We start from the raw sequence: 27,281 nt of genomic DNA, 5'->3' as shown, positions 1-27,281 counted from the left end.
ATATGTGGGAACTCCTTCAATACTGTTGGAAAACCATTCCAGGTGAAGCTGGTTGAGAGAATGCAAAGAGTGTGCAAAGCTGTCAAGGCAAAGGGTGACTGCTCTGAAGAAATTAAAATATAAAATACATTTGGATTTGTTTAACACTTTTTGTTACTACATGATTCCATGTGTTATTTCATCGTTTTGATGTCTTCACTAATATTATTCAATGTAGAAAATAGTAAAAATGAAGAAAAACCCTTGAATGAATAGGTGTCCAAACTTTTGACTGGTAAAAATATTTAATCACCCCCCCCCCCCCCCAATACTACTAGCCACTTAGCAATTGTATGAAGTTGTCTTTAGCATACCCAGACACAGTAGGTTCCCAATCTCCCAAACACATACCTACCTACAAGCAATTTCAGGGTATGAATCAAGTTAGAGTAGCTGGCGTGCCTGCTGGCAAGCTTGGTAGACTTCAGAAAAGCAAGCAATAATTACTTCAGTACGTAATGTACCGAAAAAGACTTGCATTCCTTTTAATTTTTTATCCAGATTTTAGCAGAGAAGCATATTTAATTTTTCAAAAATAAACACCAATCAGGAATAGACAGCTAGAGGTATGCTTAGATATGCAGAACAATAGACATTTTTTACTTAGAATTATGCATAATGATTATGGCTCTAGATTCCAGGAAAACACTGTTTCAGGTGTTTGAAAAATGCACAATTCTCCAATTTACAGATGTGTGTGTGTGTGTGGGGGCATTATTGTTGCCCACCTCCAGACATCCTCACATACTTTACGCCCCCTCAGATTTGTGGGGTGCATGACGCCCTGGTCATACTCATATGCAGAGTCCCTTTATGAGAGTCAGGTGTCCTACGATTGTCCACAAAGGTAGACGCTCAGCCAGCAGCTGTCTCAAAGAAAGCTATTTGACTTAAGGGCCTGTAGGAGGCGCGGCTTTCCTTGAACGTAAACAGAGTGACGACAGCGCTTTGCAGTGGTGGAGAAGAAGGCATACGTCATTCACAATGGCGGAGACAGGGTGAGAAGGAGTGTGTTAGTGAAGCGGCGCAGTAACCAACTATATTGCCCGCGAAAGACGCTCACGGTGCCTGAAAAATGGCCCTGAACTCCAAAGTGGAGAGAAAAACGGACATACAGTGTCTGAAGACCGGCGAGCTCGACGTGGAGAGCGGCGAAAGCAAGAAAAATTCGTGGTCAGCCGCCATCTCGGCCACATCCAACCAAAATGGCGATCAGACTGGATGTGAAGACCGTATAATGCCGGAACAAGAAGCATCTGAGCGGCGGAGGAGCGGGCACACGGACACAAGAAGCTCCAATTATTCACCGCTACCCGGCCAGAGACCGGCTGAACAGTTGCCAAGGAGAAATTTTCAGATACCGAGGAAGATTAAGGAACGGAAAGGTTGTGCCCTTTCTCTACTATTTCCAACAGATGCTGCCTTGTGTCATAATTCAAGTGCAGCATGTTGCAAACCCGCGTTCCCTACCGGCTGAATTTAGATGGTTGACATAATTAAATGTGATCCATCTGCAGAGGGTAGCTAGTTTATTGCGCGCAAACCTCGTTATTGCCTTTGTTAACGTAATATCGGTTCCCGTACTCGGTCAGCATTGCAGGTAAGTTTCGGACCAGGCGCAAGGAGGGAAGCACGTGAAGAGACGCAGCCCATCTTGCCTGATTAATCAGACTGATAAAGGGAGGGACTATACAGATACTCCCGGTGCCCAAAATTGATGACGTATGACGCGCATCGAGAGTTGAGTGGGGACGAACGGATTCGGTTCAGTCAGTCATAATGAGCCCCGTGTGGCTAGAAACTTCAGCGTGAATGTGAGACTTCGATTGTTCAGAAACTTTCCGTGTTTGTCAGAGTATTTCAAATAAATAAAAGAAAACAGATTATAAAGGGAATATCCAAACTCTTTTTTTTTTTTGACGTTAGTCCATTGTTGATACAGTCCCAAAATGTTTTGCATATCCTCAGTCAGAGTTTCAAGATATTTGACTTTCAAGAAGCAAAGACATTTGGTGAAAATCACTAAAATAAATATGCTTTAGCTGTTATCCTGGCCTGATATTGGCTACACCATCTAGCTCGGGGATGGGCAACTTTTTAAATGTTCATTTATTTAATAGTTAAGAACAAATTCTTATTTACAATGACGGCCTGAAGGGGAACAGTGGCTTAACTCCCTTGTTCAGGGGCAGAACAATTTTCTTTATCTTGTCAGCTTGGGAATTTGATCCAGCAACCTTTTGGTTACTGGCCGAATACTCTAACCACTACACTACCTGGGGATAGGGGGCTACTCAGTTCATCATGAGGGGTCAAAGTGACTCGTGGGTCTGTACCCACACATGCAATCAGAGCTGTTCCTAGCCTTTTGTTGGGCCTCCCCTTCACCCACCATGCGAGCAAAACATTTACAGAGAGATTTTTTTTATTTTAGAGTTAATTTATTGCAATTCTACACATTTTGACATGGCGTGTGGAGAATGTACTTTTGAAGTAAGTTTGCCGCAATTCTACACTGCAACTTTTCTTTGACTAATTTTATGGGGTGGAGAGAATGGTTGTCAGTTTTAAAGCACATTTCTGGCAATTCTACAGATTTTTCCATAGGGTGAGAGAGTGACTAACAAAATCAATGGGGGTCTGCGGTCAGAATTCTATTATTACTACAAGTTTAGATAGCTGGCTAGACTAACTTACCAATCTAAAAACATTTTAGCTGATCTGAACTATTTGATTGACATAAGAGAGAAACTGCTGATGCACAACCAAATTTTTAAATTGCACCTTGTGTATTCTACTATCTTTAACTCTCAACAGTAAAATAAGACCCCGACTCCTAATTTATAAATAAAAAAATCTGAGTTCTCCATCTCTGATCTAGCTACCTTCCACTCCGTACTGCAGGACAGCAGTGCCCGGCAAGCGGGTGCAAACTCTCTCCATTTGATGGTGACATTCCGATAGTTACTATAAATATTACAAGTTATTTCTCATGTAGGCTGCTATCCCACTATAAATAAAATCAAGTGGGATGGAACAAATTGGCCACTAGCTACCACAAGTGATGCAGCAGGCACTGCATCTCAGTGCTAGAGGCGTCACTACAGACCCTGGCTGTATCACAACCGGCTGTGATTGGGAGTCCCATAGGGCGGCACACTATTGGCCCAGCATCGTCTGGGTTTGGCTGGGGTAGTCTGTCATTGTAAATAAGAATTTGTTCTTAACTGACTTTCCTGGTTAAATACAAATAAATGATACAGCTGCCCAGTGGGAAGCACCAGTGAGAATTGCACCTCGATACAACACCGTTGTGCTGTCATTCACACCGGCTTTCTGTAACGTTAGCTAATTGGCATGTCATGGTGATGTCCAGATGGTGACCAATACTACCAAGTTATTTCTCCCTCACCCATCGAAATAAACTTCACTTTCTTTGACAAGTTTGAACTAGCGTCATGCTTCTGTGGTTGCCAGTTAGCCAGCATAAACTATATCTGGGAAGGGCTCATCAGGACGACTGACTGAACAGAATCCATTTGTCTCCAGTTGACTCTCAGCTGTGCAACATACGTCATCAATTTTGGCACTAGGCGTGTCCGTATAGCCTCTCCCGACTGATACAATGGATAACGTGCATAAAGATGGCAGAATTCCGATATGTCTTTGTTTTAGCACCATCTACTGAGTTTTATGGCATGCGATAGATATGGTTCAATAAATACACACAATCTACTTTTTAGATTTTCAAATTTGCCGCGTCTTGAAGCTAAAATTGTAATCGCGTATACTCTGCTAATGACCAAACAAAAAAAATAGTAACCGAGAACTTAGCAAAACAAGGAATTTGTGGTAAATGCATTGGGGCCGCCATCTTTGAGCACTTCCGCTATTGAATTGGTATACAGTCTGAAACAGGAGTGCAAAATCGTGGAAATGTTTCTTACAAGCCAGAATGTTTAATCAAATTAAACTGGTTGTCTGTGCGGGTTGGTCCTTCAGCTGGACATGCAAAACCATGTAAACATTCTGTCTTGTAAGGAACATTTCCATGATTTTGCACTTCTATGTTTCAGGCTATATACCAATTTAATTCTGTATCAAAGTCTGATTAATCAGCCAACTGCCCATCAAGCCTCCATATTCCTTGGGTCTACACAGGCTGATGTGGAGAGAAAAAGTAGTTTTGATGATGGTATTCAGCCGAGGACCCAATTTGAAGGCTTTTTGGTGGAAAATTACTATAGTGGTGAAGTCCACTCGGTTGCACAAACACTACACCCATCTAGACTGGTTACCATGGCCCTTCAGTGAAGCTTCAAATATAGTCAGCCGTCGTCCCTTGTCTTCCATAATCGGTATCAAATCTGTGAAGATAAGTCCAGACTCTAATTTTATTCCCGTGCTCACTCGAAATAGTGAACCCATTGGCAATCCAGGAGTGTAGCCATACTGGGAGAAGCTGCCAAGGACTGTTTTGGTATTAGCTAGCTATCTAGGCTAGTTCATTATTCAGATGGGTTACTGCGCTGTTATTGGCTTTTACATCAACCTTTTTTGGCGTCAGCATGCTTCAGTTCGGCTGGCGCTTACCCTAACCAAACAAATGTGCTGGCATACTCCTTTAAAAGACCTTCACTTGAAAAAATGCAATAGTACTGTTTGTCCATTTTTGAGACGCCCTAGCCAAAATGGTCAGAATTAGTTTAAGATATCTCAAGAAATCTGTCATTCATTTTGAGCTGTTTGCCGAGGAGATCTTAGTCGCGCAATTTTATATCTAACAAAGATGTTTGGTTCAGTATTTCTCAATGAAAAAATTTACATGAGAACAAGTTGTCTCTCGTTGAATGACAACAGACTTTATTGAAGAATCTCTACTGTTAACCAGTCACCAACAAAGGGGCGTAAACTTCGGCTTGCCTCCAGATTTAAAAAATAAATAAATAAATAACAAAAACGTCACAATCTTGTCATAATATATGCACAAACTTTCGTCTGGGGAGCATGCGGACGACTTTAAACTACTATGCAATGGACACCACCATGGGCAGTGGAAGCCTGTTTTGTCATGGGTCCACTGCTTGGATTGTCATCGGAAAGAATTCCAGCTATGCAATGGTGCCTGCTATATTCACAGGTTGTATGTGTTTGGTTTTGTAGTTGGGAAGATGCAGAATTATGATGGCACAGCCTGCAAAGTTCATACAAGTTGCTCTCATGGGCATATAGCTACAGTGGGGCAAAAAAGTATTTAGTCAGCCACCAATTGTGCAAGTTCTCTCACTTAAAAGATGAGAGAGGCCTGTAATTTTCATCATAGGTACACTTTATTTTGGCCCATTCCTCCATGTAGATCTCCTCTAGAGCAGTGATGTTTTGGGGCTGTTGCTGGGCAACATGGACTTCCAACTATGACAGGCAAAATGAGAAGAAAAAAATCACTTTGTAGGATTTTTTATGAATTTATTTGCAAATTATGGTGGAAAATAAGTATTTGGTCAATAACAAAAGTTTATCTCAATACTTTGTTATATACCCTTTGTTGGCAATGACAGAGGTCAAACGTTTTCTGTAAGTCTTCACAAGGTTTTCACACACTGTTGCTGGTATTTTGGCCCATTCCTCCATGTAGATCTCCTCTAGAGCAGTGGTGTTTTGGGGCTGTTGCTGGGCAACACAGACTTTCAACTCCCTCCAAAGATTTTCTATGGGGTTGAGATCTGGAGACTGGCTAGGCCACTCCAGAACCTTGAAATGCTTCTTACGAAGCCACTCCTTCGTTGCCCGGGTGGTGTGTTTGGGATCATTGTCATGCTGAAAGACCCAGCCACGTTTCATCTTCAATGCCCTTGCTGATGGGAGGTTTTCACTCAAAATCTCACGATACATGGCCTCATTCATTCTTTTCTTTACACGGATCAGTCGTCCTGGTCCCTTTGCAGAAAAACAGCCCCAAAGCATGATGTTTCCACCCCCATGCTTCACAGTAGGTACGGTGTTCTTTGGATGCAACTCAGCATTATTTGTCCTCCAAACACGACGAGTTGAGTTTTTACCAAAAAGTTCTATTTTGGTTTCATCTGACCATATGACATTCTCCCAATCTTCTTCTGGATCATCCAAATGCTCTCTAGCAAACTTCAGACGGGCCTGGACATGTACTGGCTTAAGCAGGGGGACACGTCTGGCACTGCAGGATTTGAGTCCCTGGCGGCGTAGTGTGTTACTGATGGTAGGCTTTGTTACTTTGGTCCCAGCTCTCTGCAGGTCATTCACTAGGCCCCCCCGTGTGGTTCTGGGATTTTTGCTCACCGTTCTTGTGATCATTTTGACCCCACGGGGTGAGATCTTGCGTGGAGCCCCAGATTGAGGGAGATTATCAATGGTCTTGAATGTCTTCCATTTCCTAATAATTGCTCCCACAGTTGATTTATTCTAACCAAGCTGCTTACCTATTGCAGATTCAGTCTTTCCAGCCTGGTGCAGGTCTACAATTTTGTTTCTGGTGTCCTTTGACAGCTCTTTGGTCTTGGCCATAGTGGAGTTTGGAGTGTGACTGTTTGAGGTTGTGGACAGGTGTCTTTTATACTGATAACAAGTTCAAACGGGTGCCATTAATGCAGGTAACGAGTGGAGGACAGAGGAGCCTCTTAAAGAAGAAGTTACAGGTCTGTGACAGCCAGAAATCTTGCTTGTTTGTAGGTGACCAAATACTTATTTTCCACCATAATTTGCAAATAAATTCATTAAAAATCCTACAATGTGATTTTCAGGATTTTTTTTCCTCATTTTGTCTTGTCATAGTTGAAGTGTACCTATGATGACAATTACAGGCATCTCTCATCTTTTTAAGTGGGATAACTTGCACAATTGGTGGCTGACTAAATACTTTTTTGCCCCACTGTACATGAATGAATCTAGCCTATTGCTTGATGGATATGTCCCATGCATTATGTGACTAAATAGCCAATTGACCAATTTTCAGAATGCATATGCGTGATGCCAGCTCTGTTGGAAAATAGACTGGTGGATGAAACTTGTTTGAAAATATTTCATCAGCATCATAATTGAGCACAAAGTGCATTGAGAGATCTTGGCCATTTTTGCATAAATATTGAATATAGGGTGGTAGGGTCATTTGGTGATCTGATGAAGTAGCATTAGATGAAGATAGGGAATTGGTATTGGTAGTGGTCCGCATTACAGTCAGCCCCATCCTATCACTCTTAACAATGGCAACCATTTGGGAAAGTGAAGCTCTTTAGTGTACTAACCATCTTGTATAGTTGGGGCATGTCTGTTGATGTTTTGATATGTTGTCTATCATACTGACCTCGTGTTCTGTGAACATCTGAGTTGTGGTCAATTCAATTTCCATTGGACATGGGACATTCCTCATAGCAATGACATTCCATTTTAGAATAGGACGGAATGAATTGACCCCAACTCTGGATCCCAAATGCCATTTCTTGCCATATTATTTGCCCAATGCGATTTTCCATACCTGGCAATTTATTTATTTTTATTTTTATTTCACCTTTATTTAACCAGGTAGGCAAGTTGAGAACAAGTTCTCATTTACAATTGCGACCTGGCCAAGATAAAGCAAAGCAGTTCGACACATACAACGACACAGAGTTACACATGGAGTAAAACAAACATACAGTCAATAATACAGTATAAACAAGTCTATATACAATGTGAGCAAACCTCTATTAAACCTCTCCTCAAATTGTATTTGTCACATGCTTCGTAAACAACAGGTGTAGACACTGAAATGCCTACATATGAGTCCTTTACCAACAAAGAATTAAAGATGAAATAGCAACACAAGGAATACTGTAAAACACAACGAATAACAACAAGCAAAAATAACATGGCTATATACTGGGAAGTACCAGTACTGAGTTGAGATGCAGGAGTACGAGGTTATTGAGGTACATATAGGTAGGAATGAAGTAACAAGGCAACGGGATAGATGGACTGAGCTTTAGCAGTAGTGTATGTGGAGCATCAGTAGCAGCTGCGTATGTGGTGAGTGTGAAAGTGTGTCTGGCGTCAGTAGGCATCTGTGTGCGTGTGGTGTCATTGTAAGGAAATGTAGTTCATCCTGATTATGCTGCAGCACCATCCTGATATTCTGCAGTGCTTCCAAGCATTACTCACACAACACCACCTCCACAACCCTTATGTGCCCAATCCCAGATCGACCCTCTAGGCACTTGTGTATAAGCAATACGGAGAAGAAAAATCCACCTTGTCACTCGGAGGGAAGGTGGTTTAAGCATAATGCTAATACCTGTCTAATCTCTTGACATCTCCATAAAGTGCTTAGATGTAGGGGCAAGCTGTTCAGAATGCATATGTGTGATGCCAGCTCTGCTATGCTATTCCCAAATCAGAGTAAATGGGATTCTGTAAAGAACTGTCATTACAGTGTGAAACATGTTTTTCCAAGTCTGCCCCCTCTTAAACACACTTACTAATCCCTTTTGACAGTTTAAACTGACCAGATACCCAGAAAGTAGCCTATTGAATGCTTAAAAGTAAGAATGTATACAAATGAACAATGTCATCCTGTTCTATGTTGTGCCAACCACATCCCAAACACTAATCCACTGCTTCTCTCCTCCTAGGCCTGTACCAGTTTTTGCCCCCTGACTCCCGGGAGTTTGATGGCCTTGTGAAAATTCTGTCCTCCTCCTACCTGGATGCATCGTCTAGAGGGACATTCTCCTACAGCAAGGCCAGGCTCATTCACAATGAGCTGCTGGAAAAAGAGGTAGCATCAGCAAGCCCCCCCAGTTAGCCTCTGGCTATTGTCAATGCTAAGATGTTATTTGAAGTTTTGCAACAGCTCCACTTCCTAATGTTCAAACAAAACACATTACCCACTGCTGATATTGTCCCCAGACTGGCCCAAAATACTAATTGATGATTTTGCATGACCAATAACAAATACGTACTTCATATCTCCTTCACCCACCCACAAAACCAGTGTCCCCTTTATATTGCTGTGCTCACATCTTTTCTCATGATGCCATGGTTTCCTGTGTGTGTGCCAGTTCATTGAGAAGAGGAGGGAGCTAAAGCAGGAGGGCCGTACAGACCCAGAGCTGGTGGAGTCCTACTGCTTCATGTTCCCAGACAAGTCTAAGGTGAGCCTGAGGGCCTGCCTGCCTCACCAGGGCGTGTGGTACAGCTCATTGATTTACTACTCTGATCTGATGTTGCTGCTACAGTGAAGTCTGGATCTTTGGATTATGCATTAGGTCTACAATCTGAGTTTTGCTGCTTTACTCCTGGTTTTCCTTTAAAACCATTTTTCTTTCTTTTTTGACTTATAATTTGTGAATTACTTTTTCCAGCTCCCGTTGATTTGTGAGAAGGGTCTGTCCGTGGGACACTCCAGGATCACTGCACTCGGAAATCCAGCAATGGGTGAGTGTGTGCGCCTGTGTACTTATTACCAAATGTCATGCATTATGTTGTTTTTAGGGAGAGTTTGCAAATGTCAAATTTGTGCTGTTCACCTTCTAAGGATTGGACTCAGGAAGGACAGCTTTTCTCGCTAATGCACTGTGCACTGTGCATTAGCGAGTGTTTTTGGGCCTGGTTTTTGGGCCTGGTGTATGTCAGTTTGAAGTTGATCTCCTTTTGAACAAGTTTAATGACTCTCTTTAAATGATGAAAAGCTGTATGCCTCAGCACAGTAAGGGCAGCTTTGTCCACTGATGGACAGCTTAGCATTTCTACCAGATACAGCTACATGAGAAGATACCCAATACATGACCTAGCAACAGCTGAGTATTGTGGAAATATTTATTACAATACATAAACTACACTGCCTCAAACCTCAGTCATAAAATATTAGCCCACACACAGAATTAGATTTGCCAAAAGTGAAAGTTGTTTATGAATTGTTTTTGTCTCATTAGTTTGTGCTTGACATTACTTTTGTTTTGTCATTTCAGGTGTTTATCTGTCCAAATTCTCTGATTTGCTTCAAATGAACCCGTTTGAAGCAGGAACCTGTGGAGACATTGTTGTATTTAAAGTCATGAGGGTAAATAAATGTCCTATCTAACTTGAAACTATATGTATCTTATGAATACCTAGAAAATAGTTGCTTACATTGCTACAGCCTAGCGTTGAGTGCAACCAACATCACCTTTCGGCGAAATTCGCCGTTTTGAATCCAAAATAGGTGACCTATGTGATTCGTGTAGATCCGATGAGAAAAGTGTTTTGGGGGGGGCTTTCGATCACTACTGGCTGTAAGCAAACGAGTGACACGCGTTTGGAGCAATACTGGCTGTATCCAAGGGGGGGGGGGGTGAGAAGGTGATGAAGCTACTTCATGAGCTGTAACCGAAAAACAACTGGCATTTGGAAAGTTTGAGGTGAGGTAGAATAAGTGTGGTGTAAAAAGTATTGTTAGCGTTGTAAAGTATCTTTCTAGCTGGATCGAATTCTCCGTTAACTAGCCAGAGAAATGTTGAGCAACATTAGCCAACTGACCAAATAATTGAGTTTATGGTGTGAAAATTTGCTGGCTAATAAAGTCAAGACAGCTAACTAAGGTTATAACATCAGATGCGCAAGCGTTAGTAACCTAACCAATTCGCTATAGTATTAACTGGTATACGACTCCTTGCCATTCCTCAAGTTATAACGCGTTAGTTGCTCACTGGACCCAGGTGAACTGTTAACTAGCTAACGAACTAACTACTATCTGTGAAATTATGTTTTCCGTCTAATGCATGTGGTTCATTTTCAGAATGAGAGAGTTAGGTGCAAATGATGAGTTGCTTGTTAAACAAGTTGATTCAGGGATGAAGTGTAGCTGGAGCTGGGCCTGGCTTAAGCTGGATGCCACTATAGAAGTGAAAGGAACACCACACACACGTTCCCTCTTTTTCAATAAAGTGGATTAAAAGGGGTATGCCAGGTGTACTCTGCCTGAAAGAGACCCATTATGCCTACAAAGGGTATCATGCTCTGCTGGCACATTGTAGAACAGATGTACGTCCACAGGCAGAAAGTGTACAATGTAATAATGTGTAGCCCAAAGATATTGCTTTTGTGTTGAACTTGACAGTAACACTTGTGTTTGAGTAAGGGTGGGATTGTTAAATGTTTTACTCTGTAAACGTTATTTTTTCAGCTTGTGCACTTGATCAATGTCTACTATAGAGGCCACTATAATAGAGCAAAAATAGAATGCCTGTTTGTTTCATTCTATTTCTACTTTAAGATTTTTTCCCCCCAAGTGCAATATTTAGATGTGTGTGTGGTCACAAGCGTTCTATTATAAAGGCTGTCATGGCTAACTGCCATATTAGTGTATTGTTTTTTTCTCAAGACTTGTGTCATTTGCAGTAAAGTATAGGCAACAAATAACATTGGATTGCTTTCATTTTTTTTTTGCTGTGAGTTCACATTAACCACTTTTTATTTTACACACAGAGACTGATCATGTAGATCATATTCTTTGTTTAATTATTTAAAACATGCATTTCCCCCTAGCAGGGATTTTTTGCATGTTTCAATGCAAAAGAAAGTGTCGCCTTTTTGGGCCCTCACCAGTTTGCATCCCTGCAACATATACCAGCCTGTATACCACACCAGTTTAAATTATATTTATCTGTAACCAATTAAGTGTGTTTGTCCCTCAGGGCCGGCTGAAGAGCATCTTTGAGAACATGCCCAAGAGTGTACTGGACCCCACGCCCAAGTTTGACTGTCATGTCTCTAAGAACGCCACACGGGTCACTTCCCTGCTGTCATACAGGGCCTTTGAGCTCACGCAGCAGTATTTCTATGAGTTTGCTTTTGATGAGATCAAGTCTCGGCCCAGGCATGTGTGTCCATACGCTGTGGTGTCCTTCCAGTACAAAGGCAAGGAGTCTGCTGCTGCACCTATGGCTGCACACAGGTTCAACAGCACTGTCTGTGAAGGAGGAAGCAGAAGTACGCTCCCATTTCTTCTTTTTCACATTATCTCTCTGCTTTAATGTGTTTGTACTGAAGGATTTAGTAATTGTAGAGGTGAAAGTATTGTACCACTACCACATATCTACAGTACTAAATCCATGTGCATGTATAGTGCGTATGTTGTGTGTGTATGCATGTGTGGTGCAGCAGTTACTAGCGTTGGACTAGTAACTGAAAGGTTGCAAGATCGAATCCCAGAGTTGACAAGGTTAAAATCTGTCGTTCTGCCCCTGAACAAGGCAGTTAACCCACTGTTCCTAGGCAATCATTGAAAATAAGAATTTGTTCTTCGCTGACTTGCCTAGTTAAATAAAAAACTGTCTGTGCCAATGTTTGTTTTTAAGTAGGTATTGTAGCATGTAGTTTGATAGCTAGCTTGTATGTTGGCTGACTATGTCCATATTTAACCTGTGACTGGGGCCATTGTTTCTATTGCAAATGTAAAGTGTTTTGAATGCACTTGAAATAAAGTTTAATTTGCCTGTCAGAGAGGAGTAGCTACACTGTGTGGAGTGGGCCGCTGGTGAACAAGGGGCAGGAGTTGTGCCAGGTGTGTCTGTGCTCCTCTACACGCCATTTCCTCCCTTTCAAACTGTGAGTACCCCTTTATTATCTATACACGTATTTATTTCTATAACTAAAACATGGCTGTCAGTTGTAATTCATAGTTAATAAACATTAAGTTATATAATAAGTAGATTAACAGGTGTGTGTGTTCTATTTGCAGAGCGGAGAAGTTGGAGATGAGTATGGGGATGCAGCTGGACCAGGTGAAGAGGAAGATACCCTCTGTTCTGTTTTCCTGGGACACCTACAGCGGAACACGAGAAGGTCAGAAACACTCCTTACTCCTAGTTTGGCTCATCTATTCTCTGACGAAGACAGCAGTACATAGGCATAGAACGAGGGTGTCAAACTAATTTTGCCCCTGGGGCCTCATTTGGTCTTCAACGAGGTCCAGAGAGGCCACACTGAAAATACCTATTTCTTTGCCATCAACATAAAAAAAAAAATGTCGATTTGGTTTGAGTCATTGTTTGACACCCCTGCTATAGAATGGCAACAGCAACAACAACACTGAATCTGACTAACAACAATGTAGGAACTGTCACCCGGAGTCTTGATATCACTGTGTAGGTGTTTCTTTTTTTTTTTTTTTTACCAAAGTGTGTGTGTGTGTTTCAGTGCTAAAGTGTGGGATGTACTGCAGCCTGTTTGAGGTGGTGGATGGGAAGGGAAAAGCGAGCACCAGCACTTTATCAGGACTAATACACAAACTGGAGAGAGAGAGGATGGTGAGTCACTCCCTGACTGTCCCTCTGGCGGATGTTTAATCAAGATAGATCATACAGAATTGTATATTTACAATTCAATGAAATGTACCTTGCATCAGCAAAAATCCTTAACGGGACATAAAAATAACAACTGACAATGTACAAACACATATAAGGGTTGGGGACTGTGCAGGGGACTACAAGTGATTAAAGAACATCACGTCACAGTTGAATGGTTACACATGAAGACTAGAAAAGGAGTGGGGAGGGGGATGCGGGGATGGATCATAGTGTCACACAGTACATCCTCCCAGTCTTCCATTTGGTCCCCCATGACGTTTGAAATGTGGAGCAGCTAAATTGTTCAATTCCCTAGAAGGGGCGCTGTCATTTGTTCCCCATATGTTTTTAATCGGTAGAGCTAATGAGAATCAGGTAATTCCAATGCTGTAATGTTAAGTCAAGAATAGTGTTGCACAGCTGCAGTGTATGTATGTAAAGTGTTTGTTTAGATGTAGTGAATGTTAACGTCTCGTTTCCTCCCCTGTGTAGGTGCTAGTGAAGCCTTTATTTGATAAAGGCTTTCTCTTCCTCTTGTCATCTACTCAGATGGTCAATCCCAAGGGTACGTCTTGTCTATCTCTTATCACGTCTTTTTCGTTCTCACCTCTCATTTCTCAACTGATCTGACATGTTGTTTGTGTGGGTTATTACCGAGGAAGTTGTTTTGTGTATTCTAGAACGACAGGGGCGGTTTGAAAAGAGCCTGCAGGCACTGTTTATCTTTCAGGAGTCCAGGGGAGTCATTAAGTACAGTAAGTATTCTAAAAGATCCTTCTTCAAACCACAGTTGTAGCTTATTTTTCCTTGATATGTGATTTCTAGTAAGAGCCTTTTATGTGCACCTTATGCACTTTTAACCACTACCGCCATTGACCATGTCCCTGCTGTCATTCTTCCCCCAGAGCAGGAGCCCCTGTCATCTGAGCCTCAGCCCCCCCTCTTGGTCTCCATGGAACCATTCATCCCAGCCCTGCACTACGCCCTGCTCAAGATGCGCTCCACCCCCGACATCAAGCACCTCAGCACCGGGGTGGAGCGCCAGGCCCTAGAATACCTGACCAGGAGGGACAGTGTCAGGGCCTTCCTTGTCCCAGAGTACCAACAGAACCTGGATGAGAGGGGCAGCATGCACCCCGCGCCCCGGCCCAAATCCAACATGGAGGGTCTGCTACGCTCCTACCTGCATGGTCCCTCCTCGGCTTACGTCCTCCCCATTGTCAAGGCCAGGGACATGATGGACAGGATCAACCAGCCCCCGTCTGCCCCGGCACCCACCACCACGGACTACAGCCCTGTGTCAGACTGGGGGGGCTCAGGAGGGTCGGACAGACCAGAGAGGCAGCCTCCAGAGAGCAGTAGCAGTAGGAGGAGAGGGGGGCCTTCCCAGACCCAGGCCCATTCTAACGGGGCTGCAGCAGGGACAGGGGCCCCTCCCCAGAGGTCCAGGCTAGCCCAGAGTGATTATGATAAGGAAAAGATGAAACAGCTTCTGAAGCTGATCCAGCTGCATAAGAAGGCCCTTGTGAAGGAGAAGGAGAGGGACGAGGGGGGTGATGATGGGTCCTGGGAGGGCCCCCACGGCCTGAAGAGAAAACTAGAGGAGGACGAATCAGGAGCCATGTATAAATATCTACGGGGAGCCCACTTCAGCAACGGAGAGCCCAGTAGAGGTGAGCCTGTGACGTGTGTTTGTGTGAGAGAGCGGGATGGTGTGGGAGGGAGCAAAATAGGGCCTCCCGGGTGGCGCAGTAGTTAAGGGCGCTGTACTGCAGCGCCAGCTGTGCCATCAGAGACTCTGGGTTCGCGCCCAGGCTCTGTCGTAACCGGCCGTGACCGGGAGGTCCGTGGGGCGACGCACAATTGGCCTAGCGTCGCCCGGGTTAGGGAGGGGTTGGCCGGTAGGGATGTCCTTGTCTCATCGTGCACCAGCGACTCCTGTGGCGGGCCGGGCGCAGTGCGCGCTAACCAAGGTTGCACGGTGTTTCCTCCGACACATTGGTGCGGCTGGCTTCCGGGTTGGATGCGCGCTGTGTTAAAGAAGCAGTGCGGCTTGGTTGGGTTGTGTATCAGAGGACGCATGACTTTCAACCTTCGTCTCTCCCGAGCCCGTACGGGAGTTGTAGCGATGAGACAAGCTAGTAGCTACTAAAAACAATTGGATACCACGAAATTGGGGAGAAAACGGGGTAAAAATTTTAAAAAATATTGTATGGTGTGGGTGTCGGTGTGTGCAAGACTGAAGAATAAGGGAAAGAACAAGTGTGGGAGGGAGTCATAAGTTTGGTAGGGCAGTAGTGTTTAATAATAAGTGTTTTAACATTTATACGCCAACCAAAGAGAAAATATTGATTTCAGGTTCTGATTTAACATTTAAATCTAGGCTTATATAGTCAATAATATCCTTTCTAACCTTTCTGTGTGTGTACTGTAGAAGCCTACCGTATAAACCTGGTAAGTGAGGCTACATCCATCCTAACCAAACTGTCTCCGTCCTCCCAGTAGCCCAGGGGGAGGAGGAGGAGGAGGAGGAGGGGGAGGGTGGGAACTACAACCTGGCAGCAGTAATGGAGAGTATGGGGATCTACAACACTGACCTGATGGACAGGGGCAACTCCTCTCAGGCCTCCTCAGCCAACGAGACCCAGCGCCTGCTCAAGATCCTGCTCTCCACCCTCAACAAGGCCATGGCCCAGGGTGCTGCCGCCACCGACCTGCCCGACCACGGGGAGCCCACCACGGGCACGGCCAGCATGGAGAAGTCCCTGGCTGGAGCGCCGTACGCAGGGCGAGTGGAGCAGGCCCGACAGGACTGCCTGGAGGTGAGATGTTTGTGAGAAAAAATGAAGTACGGACTCAGACATTTTGAATGTACTGAATCCACTGGTGTTGTGATGGAGTATTGTGACTAACCATGGTGATGGTGGTGGTGTTTGTTTAGGAGCAGACGGAGTGCAGTCTGGCCAGCCTCTTCAGCCCCGGCTCTCCAGGAGAAGAACACCACACCTCAGAAAATCCACCACTCACCTTGGATCTGGCCTCTCACACAGACAAACCTTTCCCCTTCCTTGATGCTCTGACTGACGGCCACCTGGAGCAGAGGAGAGGTCTGGAGGGGGGTGACAGAGGTCAGAGTGGTGACTCCCTTGAGCGGGAGACTGTTACGAGGCAAGCCTCTATAGAAAGGGTAGCCAGTGGGGCTTCCTTGGAGAGGGCTCTGAGGGGAGCCTCTCTGGAAAGGGACAAGGTTCTTAGAGGAGCCTCCCTGGAAAGTGAGAGGGTAGCCAGGGGAACCTCCGTAGAAAGGGACAGCAGGGTGGAGAGGCCAGCCAGGCCGTCCAGCACTTTGGACACGATCATTAGCCAGGGGCTCCACTGCCTCTCCAACTCCATCCAGGGCCTCATGGAGACCCAGAGGATCTACTACAACTCCCAGCTGTCCCCACGGCTGCCCCAGCGCCTCGCCTGGCAGCCCAACAGCTCTTTCTCAGACTTTGTGGCACCCTATGTCGTGTCTGTCCCTGTCCAGGGCCACGTCAACACCCTGTGTGAGAGGATGGGCCGACTGGTGCCCCAACCCCGCCACACTGACTCTGCTAAAGCGCATGGGGCTCGTTCTACCCGCTGTGCTCCCCCCACAACTGTGCCACCCCCTGCACATGCTCTCACCCCCGCCCCTCCCATGCCCTCTCTCCCCCCACCTCCTCATCACATCCACCTCACCCCTAACCCTCCTATTCTCACTCTCCCTTCCCCACCCCATTCCCTCACTTCCATTCCTCCCCTTCCCCCATCCCTCACCTTCCACCCCCAACTGCCCTCGTCCACCTCCCTGACCCTGTACCCATCACATCCCCCACACCCAAGCATGTCCCCAAAACCAAAGCACAGCCCCCTCAGGATAAGAGCGCCTCTTCCTCTCAGAGCCGGCACAAACTTGGTACGGTCAAACAGCCACACAAGAACCCCTCCGCAGCACAGAAGCCCTCCACGAAGAGGAAGTTTGAGCCATCTTCCTCAGAGTGTGAGATCTACTCCCCTTCCCAGGCCACCATGGGCTCCCCAGAATGCACCCCCACCCGGCCTAAACAAGCCCCTCTCACAGCCCCCTCTCCCCTGACCCCGGCCTCAGCCGCTGGACTACTGATAGGCCAGCTGAAGCCTGAGGTGTTCAGCAGCCTGGTGGAGATCTTCAAGGACGTGCAGAAGAACACGGTCAAGTTTTACATCCACTCTGGAGATGAGGAGAGTGACATCTGTGTGGAGATCAAGGTACTGTAGGCCTCACTTTTGATTAGCACCGATGTTGTCAATGTTTGCCCACAGATGAACTCCTTCTCACCAATGATTGAGCTAACGCTTCACCAATACCTTTATCCAATACCTCTATCCAAAGTTTCTCTGTCCACTGTAAATATCGCAGATTAGCATTTTTCATCATGAATGTTGTTCTGGGGGCAGCTCTGCAGAGTGGCTACTTGCTGGCACAGCTAGTCATAAAATTTACTTTTAAACCTAACCTTAACCACACTGCTAACCCTAATGCCTAACCCTAACCTTAAATTAGGACCAAAAAGAGAATTTTTACAATATAGCCAATTTTGACTTTGCAGATGGCCCATCTCGTTGAAATCGCTCAGTTCTGCCTTCAGGACAAGACTCGTCCCAATAAATGTCAACCTGCGTCATTATCTGCATTGTGAATGGTCACTCAGTGGCTTACTTGTCAAGAGTTCCCTCATGTTGTTGATCTACAAACATCATTAAAATAACTTTCTCCTCTGGAAGACGAGCAGAGTCCCACTTCATTGTATTCTCCTTGTTTTACTGCAGAACACTACTGCCATTAAAAACACTGTTTACAATATTGCACGACTCCTCATTCCCTTATCTTCACCATGTCAATTTGGTTTTGTGATGTGTGTCGATGTCTTTGATCCTCTTCTAAAGCCCTTCTTTCTGTCTCTCACCCTGTGACAGGAGTATTTGATGAGCCTGGGTAACACAGAGTGTAACCCCCAGACATTCCTGGAGAAAAACAGCAATCTGGATAAACTGCTCATCATCATTCAGAACGAGGACATCTCTTCCCACGTTAACAAGGTAACATCATCATTATCGGCTGACTGACTGCCTGATTGACTGGCTGGCTGCTAGGATGAGTCATCATCACCACGGCACCAGACAGAATGTCTGTCCAGAGAGAATTCTCATTAGCCCCCCAGAAAAAAATCTGAAATAATGAAATTCTAAAAAACCTGTGGAATAGATTTTTAAATCCAACAAAAAACATGGATGCAGCACAGAGATAAACATAGTGTCATTAATTTAATATGTAGGCAGAGCTGGAAGACATGCTCCTCGCGGTAACTCTCTGGCCATGGTCATTACCTCTGTTTCACACAAATGTACATTTCAATGTTAAGTGTTAAGGATGAATTTAAAGCTGTATGTATGTGTCTTATTTAATTATTTATTCTGAACCATTCCCCCTGTCAGATCCCAGCCCTGGTGTCGTTGAAGAAGCTGTCCATGGTGAGCTTTGCTGGAGTGGACAGTCTAGACGATGTGAAGAACCACACCTACAACGAGCTCTTTGTCTCTGGAGGATTCATCGTATCTGACGAGTTTGTCCTCAACCCAGACTTCATAACTCACGGTGAGCCGCCTAAATTGGTCTCCGCAAATCTCCTTAACAGTCATTGTTAACAGTCACGTGGGTATCTTGAGTGAATATCTTGAGTTTTCGGTCACCGGTCCTTTCCATGAAGTTGGATAAATGCCATCGTTAGAGGATTTTGAAATAACATGCAGCTATACTATATAAACTCAGCAAAAAAATAAACGTCCGTTTTTCAGGACCCTGTCTTTCAAAGATAATTCGTAAAAATCCAAGTAACTTCACAGATCTTCATTGTAAAGGGTTTAAACCCTGTTTCCCATGCTTAAACCATAAACAATGATCATGCACCTGTGGAACGGTCATTAAGACACTAACAGCTTACAGACGGTAGGCAATTAAGGTCACAGTTATGAAAACTTAGGACACTAAAGAGGCCTTTCTACTGACTCTGAAAAACACCAAAAGAAAGATGCCTAGGGTCCCTGCTCATCTGCGTGAACGTGCCTTAGGCATGCAGCAAGGAGGCATGAGGAATGCACATGTGGCCAGGGCAATAAATTGCAATGTCCGTACTGTGAGACACCTAAGACAGCGCTATAGGGAGACAGGACGGACAGCTGATCATCCTCGCAGTGGCAGACAACAACACCTGCACAGGATCGGTACATCCGAACATCACAGCTGCGGGACAGGTACAGGATGGCAACAACAACTGCCCGAGTTACACCAGGAACGTTCAATCCCTCCATCAGTGCTCAGACTGTCCGCAATAGGCTGAGAGAGGCTGGACTGAGGGCTTGTAGGCCTGTTGTAAGGCAGGTCCTCACCAGACATCACCGGCAACAACGTCACCTATGGGCACAAATCCACCGCTGCAGGACTAGACAGGACTGGCAAAAAGTGCTCTTCACTGACGAGTCACGGTTTTGGCTCAGTTGATAGTGAGATGACGTTTTTCTTTTGTTTGCTGAGTTTACTCATTAGAAACAGTATTTGGTCAGATTTTTTACCGTTAGAATTCCATTGTTGCTTTATGTACCATGCATTACATTTACATTTAAGTCATTTAGCAGACGCTCTTATACTGGGGCGGCAGGGTAGCCTAGTGGTTAGAGCTTTGGACTAGTAACCGAAAGGTTGCAAGTTTGAATCCCAGAGCTGACAAGGTACAAATCTGTCGTTCTGCCCCTGAACAGGCAGTTAACCCAATGTTCCTAGGCTGTCATTGAAAATAAGAATTTGTTCTTAACTGACTTGCCTAGTTAAATAAAGGTAAAATAAATTTAAAAAATACATTCTGGTTAGTAAAGTGTTTATAGATTGACTACATAGCAGAAGGGCATAAGCCATGTGTTTTTTTTGGAAGAGAAAAGACTGAACTCTCATGACAGGTCATTTATGTGGAGGGGGGGGGTCAGTACGAGTATAAAGTGTTGTGTGTTATTGTGTTTCCTGTGCAGATCAGTAATGCGTTGTGTATTATTGTGTTTCCTGTGCAGACCGGTTGCAGGCATTCCTGGGGTTCCTAGAGGAACAGAGCTCTCCAGAGAACCCCTGGCAGTGGAAGATCCACTGTAAGTCCCAGAAGAAACTCAAAGAGCTGGGCAGGTCAGTAATTACCTCCACTATTACCAATGAGCATGGCCATCTGCATAGGTCTATGTCAAGCCATTCAGTAACATTGTCCAGCCCATACAAAGACTGGTAAGAAAGTCTATCAACCAATAAGGAACGTTTCTGGGAGGTTCAAAGTACATTTACATTTAAGTCATTTAGCAGACGCTCTTATCCAGAGCGACTTACAAATTGGTGCGTTCACCTTAAGACATCCAGTGGAACAGCCACTTTACAATAGTGCATCTAAATCTTTTAAGGGGGGGGGGAGAAGGATTACTTTATCCTATCCTAGGTATTCCTGAAAGAGGTGGGGTTTCAGGTGTCTCCGGAAGGTGGTGATTGACTCCGCTGTCCTGGCGTCGTGAGGGAGTTTGTTCCACCATTGGGGGGCCAGAGCAGCGAACAGTTTTGACTGGGCTGAGCGGGAACTGTACTTCCTCAGTGGTAGGGAGGCGAGCAGGCCAGAGGTGGATGAACGCAGTGCCCTTGTTTGGGTGTAGGGCCTGATCAGAGCCTGGAGGTACTGAGGTGCCGTTCCCTCACAGCTCCGTAGGCAAGCACCATGGTCTTGTAGCGGATGCGAGCTTCAACTGGAAGCCAGTGGAGAGAGCGGAGGAGCGGGGTGACGTGAGAGAACTTGGGAAGGTTGAACACCAGACGGGCTGCGGCGTTCTGGATGAGTTGTAGGGGTTTAATGGCACAGGCAGGGAGCCCAGCCAACAGCGAGTTGCAGTAATCCAGACGGGAGATGACAAGTGCCTGGATTAGGACCTGCGCCGCTTCCTGTGTGAGGCAGGGTCGTACTCTGCGGATGTTGTAGAGCATGAACCTACAGGAACGGGCCACCGCCTTGATGTTAGTTGAGAACGACAGGGTGTTGTCCAGGATCACGCCAAGGTTCTTAGCGCTCTGGGAGGAGGACACAGTGGAGTTGTCAACCGTGATGGCGAGATCATGGAACGGGCAGTCCTTCCCCGGGAGGAAGAGCAGCTCCGTCTTGCCGAGGTTCAGCTTGAGGTGGTGATCCGTCATCCACACTGATATGTCTGCCAGACATGCAGAGATGCGATTCGCCACCTGGTCATCAGAAGGGGGAAAGGAGAAGATTAATTGTGTGTCGTCTGCATAGCAATGCAGTGTTATAAATATTCACTTACCTTTGATGATCTTGATCGGAATGCACTCCCAGGAATCCCAGTTCCACAATAAATGGTTGTTTTGTTCGATAAAGTCCTTCATTTATGTCCAAATACCTCATTTTTGTTAGCGCGATTAGCCCAGTAATCCTAATGCTCAATGCGCGATCGCTTAGTTCTGACGAAAAGTTAAAAATGTTATATTACAGTTTGTAGAAACATGTCAAACAATGTATAGAATCAATCTTTAGGATGTTTTTATCATAAATCTTCAATAATGTTTCAACCGGACAATTCCTTTGTCTTTAGAAATGAAAAGGAACGCAGCTACCTCTCACGGCCACGCGCATGATTTAGCTCATGGCATTCTGCCAGACACCTGACTCAAACAGCTCTTATTCGCTCCCCCTTCACAGTAGAAGCCTGAAACAATGTTCTAAAGACTGTTGGCATCTAGTGGAAGCAGTAGGAAGTGCAATATGACCCCATAGACACTGTATATTCGATAGGCAATGACTTGAAAAACTACAAACCTCAGATTTCCCACTTCCTGGTTGGATATTTTCTCAGGTTGCCTGCCATATGAGTTCTGTTATACTCACAGACATCATTCAAACAGTTAAACTTCAGAGTGTTTTCTATCCAAATGTACTAATTATATGCGTATTCTAGCTTTTGGGCCTCAGTTGCAGGCAGCATGATATCATGTTTTATGTTTATTTGTATTGTTTTCTTGTTTCTCGAAATTGTTGCAACCCCTATTACTAGCCTGTTCAATCTCTCTTTCGTATTGTCTGAGATCCCTAAAGATTTGAAAGCTGGCGCGGTCAGCCCCCTCTTCAAAGGGGGAGACACTCTAGACCCAAACTGTCATAGACCTATATCCATCCTGCCCTGCCTTTCTAAAATCTTTGAAAGTCAAGTTAACAAACAGATAACCGACCATTTCGAATCCCATCGTACCTTCTCCACTATGCAATCTGTTTTCCGAGCTGATCATGGGTGCACCTCAGCCACACCCAAGGTCCTAAACGATATCATAACCGCCATCGATGAAAGACAGTACTGTGCAGCCGTCTTCATCGACCTGGCCAAGGCTTTCGACTCTGTCAATCACCAGATTCTTATCGGCAGACTCAATAGCCTTGGCTTCTCAAATGACTGCCTCGCCTGCTTCACCAACTACTTATCAGATAGATTTCAGTGTGTCAAATCGGAGAGCCTGTTGTCCAGACCTCTTGCAGTGTCTATGGGGGTGCCACAGGTTTCAATTCTCGGGCCAACTTTTTTCTCTGATGTCGCTCTTGCTGCTGGTGATTCTCTGATCCACCTCTACTCAGACAACACAATTCTGTATACATCTGGCCCTTCTTTGGACACTGTGCTAACAAACCTCCAAACGAGCTTCAATGCAGTACAACACTCCTTCCAACTGCTTTTATATGCAAGTAAAACTAAGTGCATGCTCTTCAACCGATTGCTGCCCGTACCGTCCCGCCCGACTAGCATCACTACTCTGGACGGTTCTGACTTGTGAATATGTGGACAACTACAAATACCTAGGTGTCTGGTTAGACTGTAAACTCTCCTTCGAGACTCACATTAAGCATCTCCAATCCAAAATTAAATCTAGAATCGGCTTGCTATTTCGCAACAAAGCATCCTTCACTCATGCTGCCGAACATACCCTCGTAAAACTGACTATCCTACCGATCCTTGACTTCGGCGATGGGGCGGCAGGGTAGCCTAGTGGTTAGAGCGTTGGACTAGTAGTCTGTCGTTCTGCCCCTGAACAGGCAGTTAACCCACTGTTCCTAGGCCGTCATTGAAAATAAGAATTTGTTCTTAACTGACTTGCCTAGTAAAATAAAGGTAAAATAAAATTTACAAAATAGCCTCCAACACTCCACTCAGCAAATTTGGATGTAATCTATCACAGTGACCTCGGTTTTGTTACTAAAGCATCATGTACTACCCGCAACTCCAATCTGTACGCTCTCGTTGGCTGGCCCTCACTACATATTTGTCGCCAAACCCACTGACTCCAGGTCATCTATAAGTCTATGCTAGGAATTGCCCCTCAGCTCACTGGTCACCATAGCAACACCCACCCGTATCACGTGCTCCAGCAGGTATATTTCACTGGTCATCCCCAAAGCCAACACTTCCTTTGGCCGCCTTTCCTTCCAGTGCTCTGCTGCCAATGACTGGAACGAATTGCAAAAATCACTGAAGCTGGAGTCTTATATCTGCCTCTCTAAATTTAAGCATCAGCTGTCAGTACAGCTTACCGATCACTACCTGTACACGGCCAATCTGTAAATAGCACACCCAACTACCTCACCCCCATATTATTACTTACCCTCTTGCTCTTTTGCACCCCAGTATCTCTACTTGCACATAATCATCTGCACATCATTACTCCAGTGCCTCTATGGCCCATTTATTGCCTACCTCTCTACCCTTCTACATTTGCACACACTGTACATAGATTTTTCTATTGTGTTATTGACTGTACCTTTGTTTGTAACTCTGTGTTTGATTTTGTCGCACTGCTTTGCTTTATCTTGGACAGGTCGCAGTTGTAAATGAGAACTTGTTCTCAACTGGCCTATCTGGTTAAATAAAGGTGAAATTTAAAAAATGAGGGCTGCAGTAGATATCTCAGATGAGGGGAGTGAGGCCTAAGAGGGTTTTATAAATAAGCATCAACCAGTGGGTCTTGCGATAGGGAAATACAGAGATGACCAGTTTACAGAGGAATATAGAGTGCAGTGATGTGTCCTATAAGGAGCATTGGTGGCAAATCTGATGGCTGAATGGTAAATAACATCTAGCATGTCAAGAGCGCCCTTACCTGCCGATCTATAAATTATGTCTCCATAATCTAGCATGGGTAGGATGGTCATCTGAATCAGGGTTAGTTTGGCAGCTGGGGTGAAAGAGGAGCGATTACGACAGACAGACATCCCCATCCCCTCTCTCCTCTCATAGGTTGAACAGTGATGCCATGGCTCTTCTGAACCTGCTAACAGCCTATCAGAAGAAGCACCTGGTGGAGTTCCTGCCTTACCACGAGTGTGACGCCCAATCACGTCAGGCCCCTGATCTAGACTGCCTGGTCAAGCTCCAGGCTAACCACACCCAGCACCGCCACATCATCTTCCTCACAGGTATCACCACCATCATAATTTTCACAACATTATCATTTATTATCCTCTTCCTCACTCACTGCTTTGAGAATCTCTCTCTATAAGGCATTTTTCTCTTTGTAAATCAGAATATTTACTTTTCCAGTTGAGCACCCCTCTTTTGTTGTTTGCCCCTAAAGAGAGGCGGTTTGAGATGTTCCTGCAGTACTCCAGGAACGGCATCGTGATAGCGAACATCGATGACATCATGACAAGTTTTCACAGCCTAATTGGCTGCAGTGATCTGAACGAGCTGCCCACGCCGCCCTCTACTGGTGGGTATCATGAACAATGACTTCACAATTCAAATGCATAATTCTTTGTGATGGGAAGATATTTGTGGACAAAATTTTCAAAAACGTGTGGCCAAATGTGAAATATTTTACTTGAATGTATCTATAACCTTTTCCTTCTCTTCCCCTCGTCCTCCCTCTCCTCTCACTTTTTCTCCCCCTCTACTCCTCTCTCAGTAGTGCATGACGAGTGTGTAGAAGAGGAAGATATGTCGCTGGACTCTGATGACGACACCCAAAACCAGCTTATCGCCAAGCCCCCTGCCCAAAGCCAGGAGGGGGGAACAGGAGGGGGCATGGGGGACGCAACCCAGCAGCCCCCCTTACCTGAGTCAGACGATTTCCGCCCCCCTCTTCCCGACCAGCTCAACACCCCCGGCCGACACACACCCTCCTCCCTCTCTTACTCCAGCGGCACCACCAACCTGGCCGACTTCGCTGCTCTCAAATCAGCCATCTCCCAGTTCAAAGCCTCTAACCAGGTTGGGAGGGCAGGCTTGGCGGACGTAGGCAGCACTTCGCCAGGAGCGTTTGCTGTCAACCCCCACCAGAGCTTCCTGTGTCCCTCCACCCAGTGGGCATCCTACTCTGGCTCCTCCGGCTACACGGCCTCCCCAGCCTACCCCGCCTCACCCTGCAGCAGCAACCAAGAACAGGACTACAGACACCCAGCCACAGCACCTACTACAGCCCCAGGCTCCACTCTCACCACAGGGCCTCTGACCAGCCAGGCCCCCCTCACCCTATCAGACATCCCCCAGCCTCCCCTTCCACCACATCTCACGTTGGGTGGGGCTCTGTCTCAGTCATTTAGGATGCCTGGCTCTGATACTGGAGCAGCAGGGGTTGGTGTTGGAGCATCCTTCTCTATAGCCAGCAGTACTAGCATTCTGTCAAGCACAGCCATAAAGGTCTCTTCCTTTTCTCCATCCACTGCACTTACATACTCAGACCCTGCTGTTGCCTCCTTAGGCCTGGGCTATTCTCAGAGCGAAATGGCCCAGCACGGCTACCTGGAAGGGGTCAGCTCCAGCACTAATGGGACCCCCACCCAGCAGGGGGACAGGACACTCAGTGGGCCTGGGGAGAGCCCATGGGGGTTAGGAGGTGGAACACCTAACAGCCAGGGAGGGGCCACGCCTGGCTCTGTTTCCCACAGCGTTCTCACCCAAAGCGGGGAGAGGGAGAGGACAGGCACTCCTGGTGGCAGTACCCCTGGAAGTCAGGGGGGCCGGACTCCAGTGAACAGTATAGAAAGCCTTGGAGCGGGCATGGCTATTGCCTCTGTAGCCACCAGGGGGGGCTCAATAGCTAGGCCAATGCTGCCAATCCTTGGAGGTACTGGAGGTAGTCAAGGCGGCGTGGCCAGTGTACATCCACTCAGCGATGGTCGCTTCAGCTGTATAGGTGCCATGCCTGGACAGATGGATGGGGGTATGGAACGCGGGAGCATGGTTTCTAGGGGAATGGGTCCCGGGTCGTTAGGGGAGTGCCGAGGTAGAGGAGCCCCACCTGAAGGCCCCTGGCCCAGGCCAGGTGAACAAGATTACTACTCAGATTACACATACTCACACAACTACTCCCCCTGAACAGACGATCATAATTATAGAGAGGGGGTAATGGGCATGTCACACTGGTAGAGCTGAATGTACATATTTACTTGTCATAAACACATTGAATTGATACTGGACAGAAGGATCCTGTTTTTTTTTACAAATAAACTTGATACAGGCAGTGCCGAGTGTCGTTACTGTAGTGTATAAACGTACGCTCTTTACATGTGAGCCTTTTCAGACCCCTGTTCCAACCACTATATTTATAATTGCCAAGAAATGTAATGACCTTCCACGCTTTTCGGTTTTGTTTTATTTTTTGTTCTTTTCGGTTTTAGAACAGTTTCTGAACAAGGGGGAAGAGACAGGCTAAAAAAAAAATTAAAGAAAAAAAAACATAAGTGGAAGGCACTCACTTTTCACTGTTGGTTTTCTTTTTTACATCCTTGGTTGTTCAAAGAAGAATATCTATTAAAATAAACATGTTTCAAATTA

General features: G+C 45.5%; 1 protein-coding gene across 1 annotated transcript; it reads left to right on the top strand.

The window, feature by feature from the left end:
- Positions 1 to 1,008: 1,008 nt before the first annotated feature.
- Positions 1,009 to 27,281, top strand: LOC115132589 (protein TASOR-like). The gene is given in 21 exon segments (XM_065020577.1): positions 1,009 to 1,424; positions 8,679 to 8,824; positions 9,108 to 9,200; positions 9,411 to 9,483; positions 10,017 to 10,108; positions 11,721 to 12,015; positions 12,528 to 12,633; positions 12,767 to 12,870; positions 13,225 to 13,334; positions 13,866 to 13,938; positions 14,054 to 14,128; positions 14,279 to 15,046; positions 15,876 to 16,195; positions 16,315 to 17,164; positions 17,167 to 17,645; positions 18,354 to 18,476; positions 18,873 to 19,032; positions 20,496 to 20,604; positions 24,744 to 24,922; positions 25,081 to 25,215; positions 25,411 to 27,281. Coding segments are annotated over 21 exon segments (6,012 nt in total). The 5' UTR covers positions 1,009 to 1,114; the 3' UTR covers positions 26,823 to 27,281.

Source organism: Oncorhynchus nerka, linkage group LG7 (genome assembly GCF_034236695.1).
Source record: "Oncorhynchus nerka isolate Pitt River linkage group LG7, Oner_Uvic_2.0, whole genome shotgun sequence".
Lineage (NCBI taxonomy): Eukaryota > Metazoa > Chordata > Actinopteri > Salmoniformes > Salmonidae > Oncorhynchus > Oncorhynchus nerka.
The sequence above is the reverse complement of the archived record's forward strand: the minus strand, read 5'-3'. Positions and strand labels throughout refer to the sequence as shown.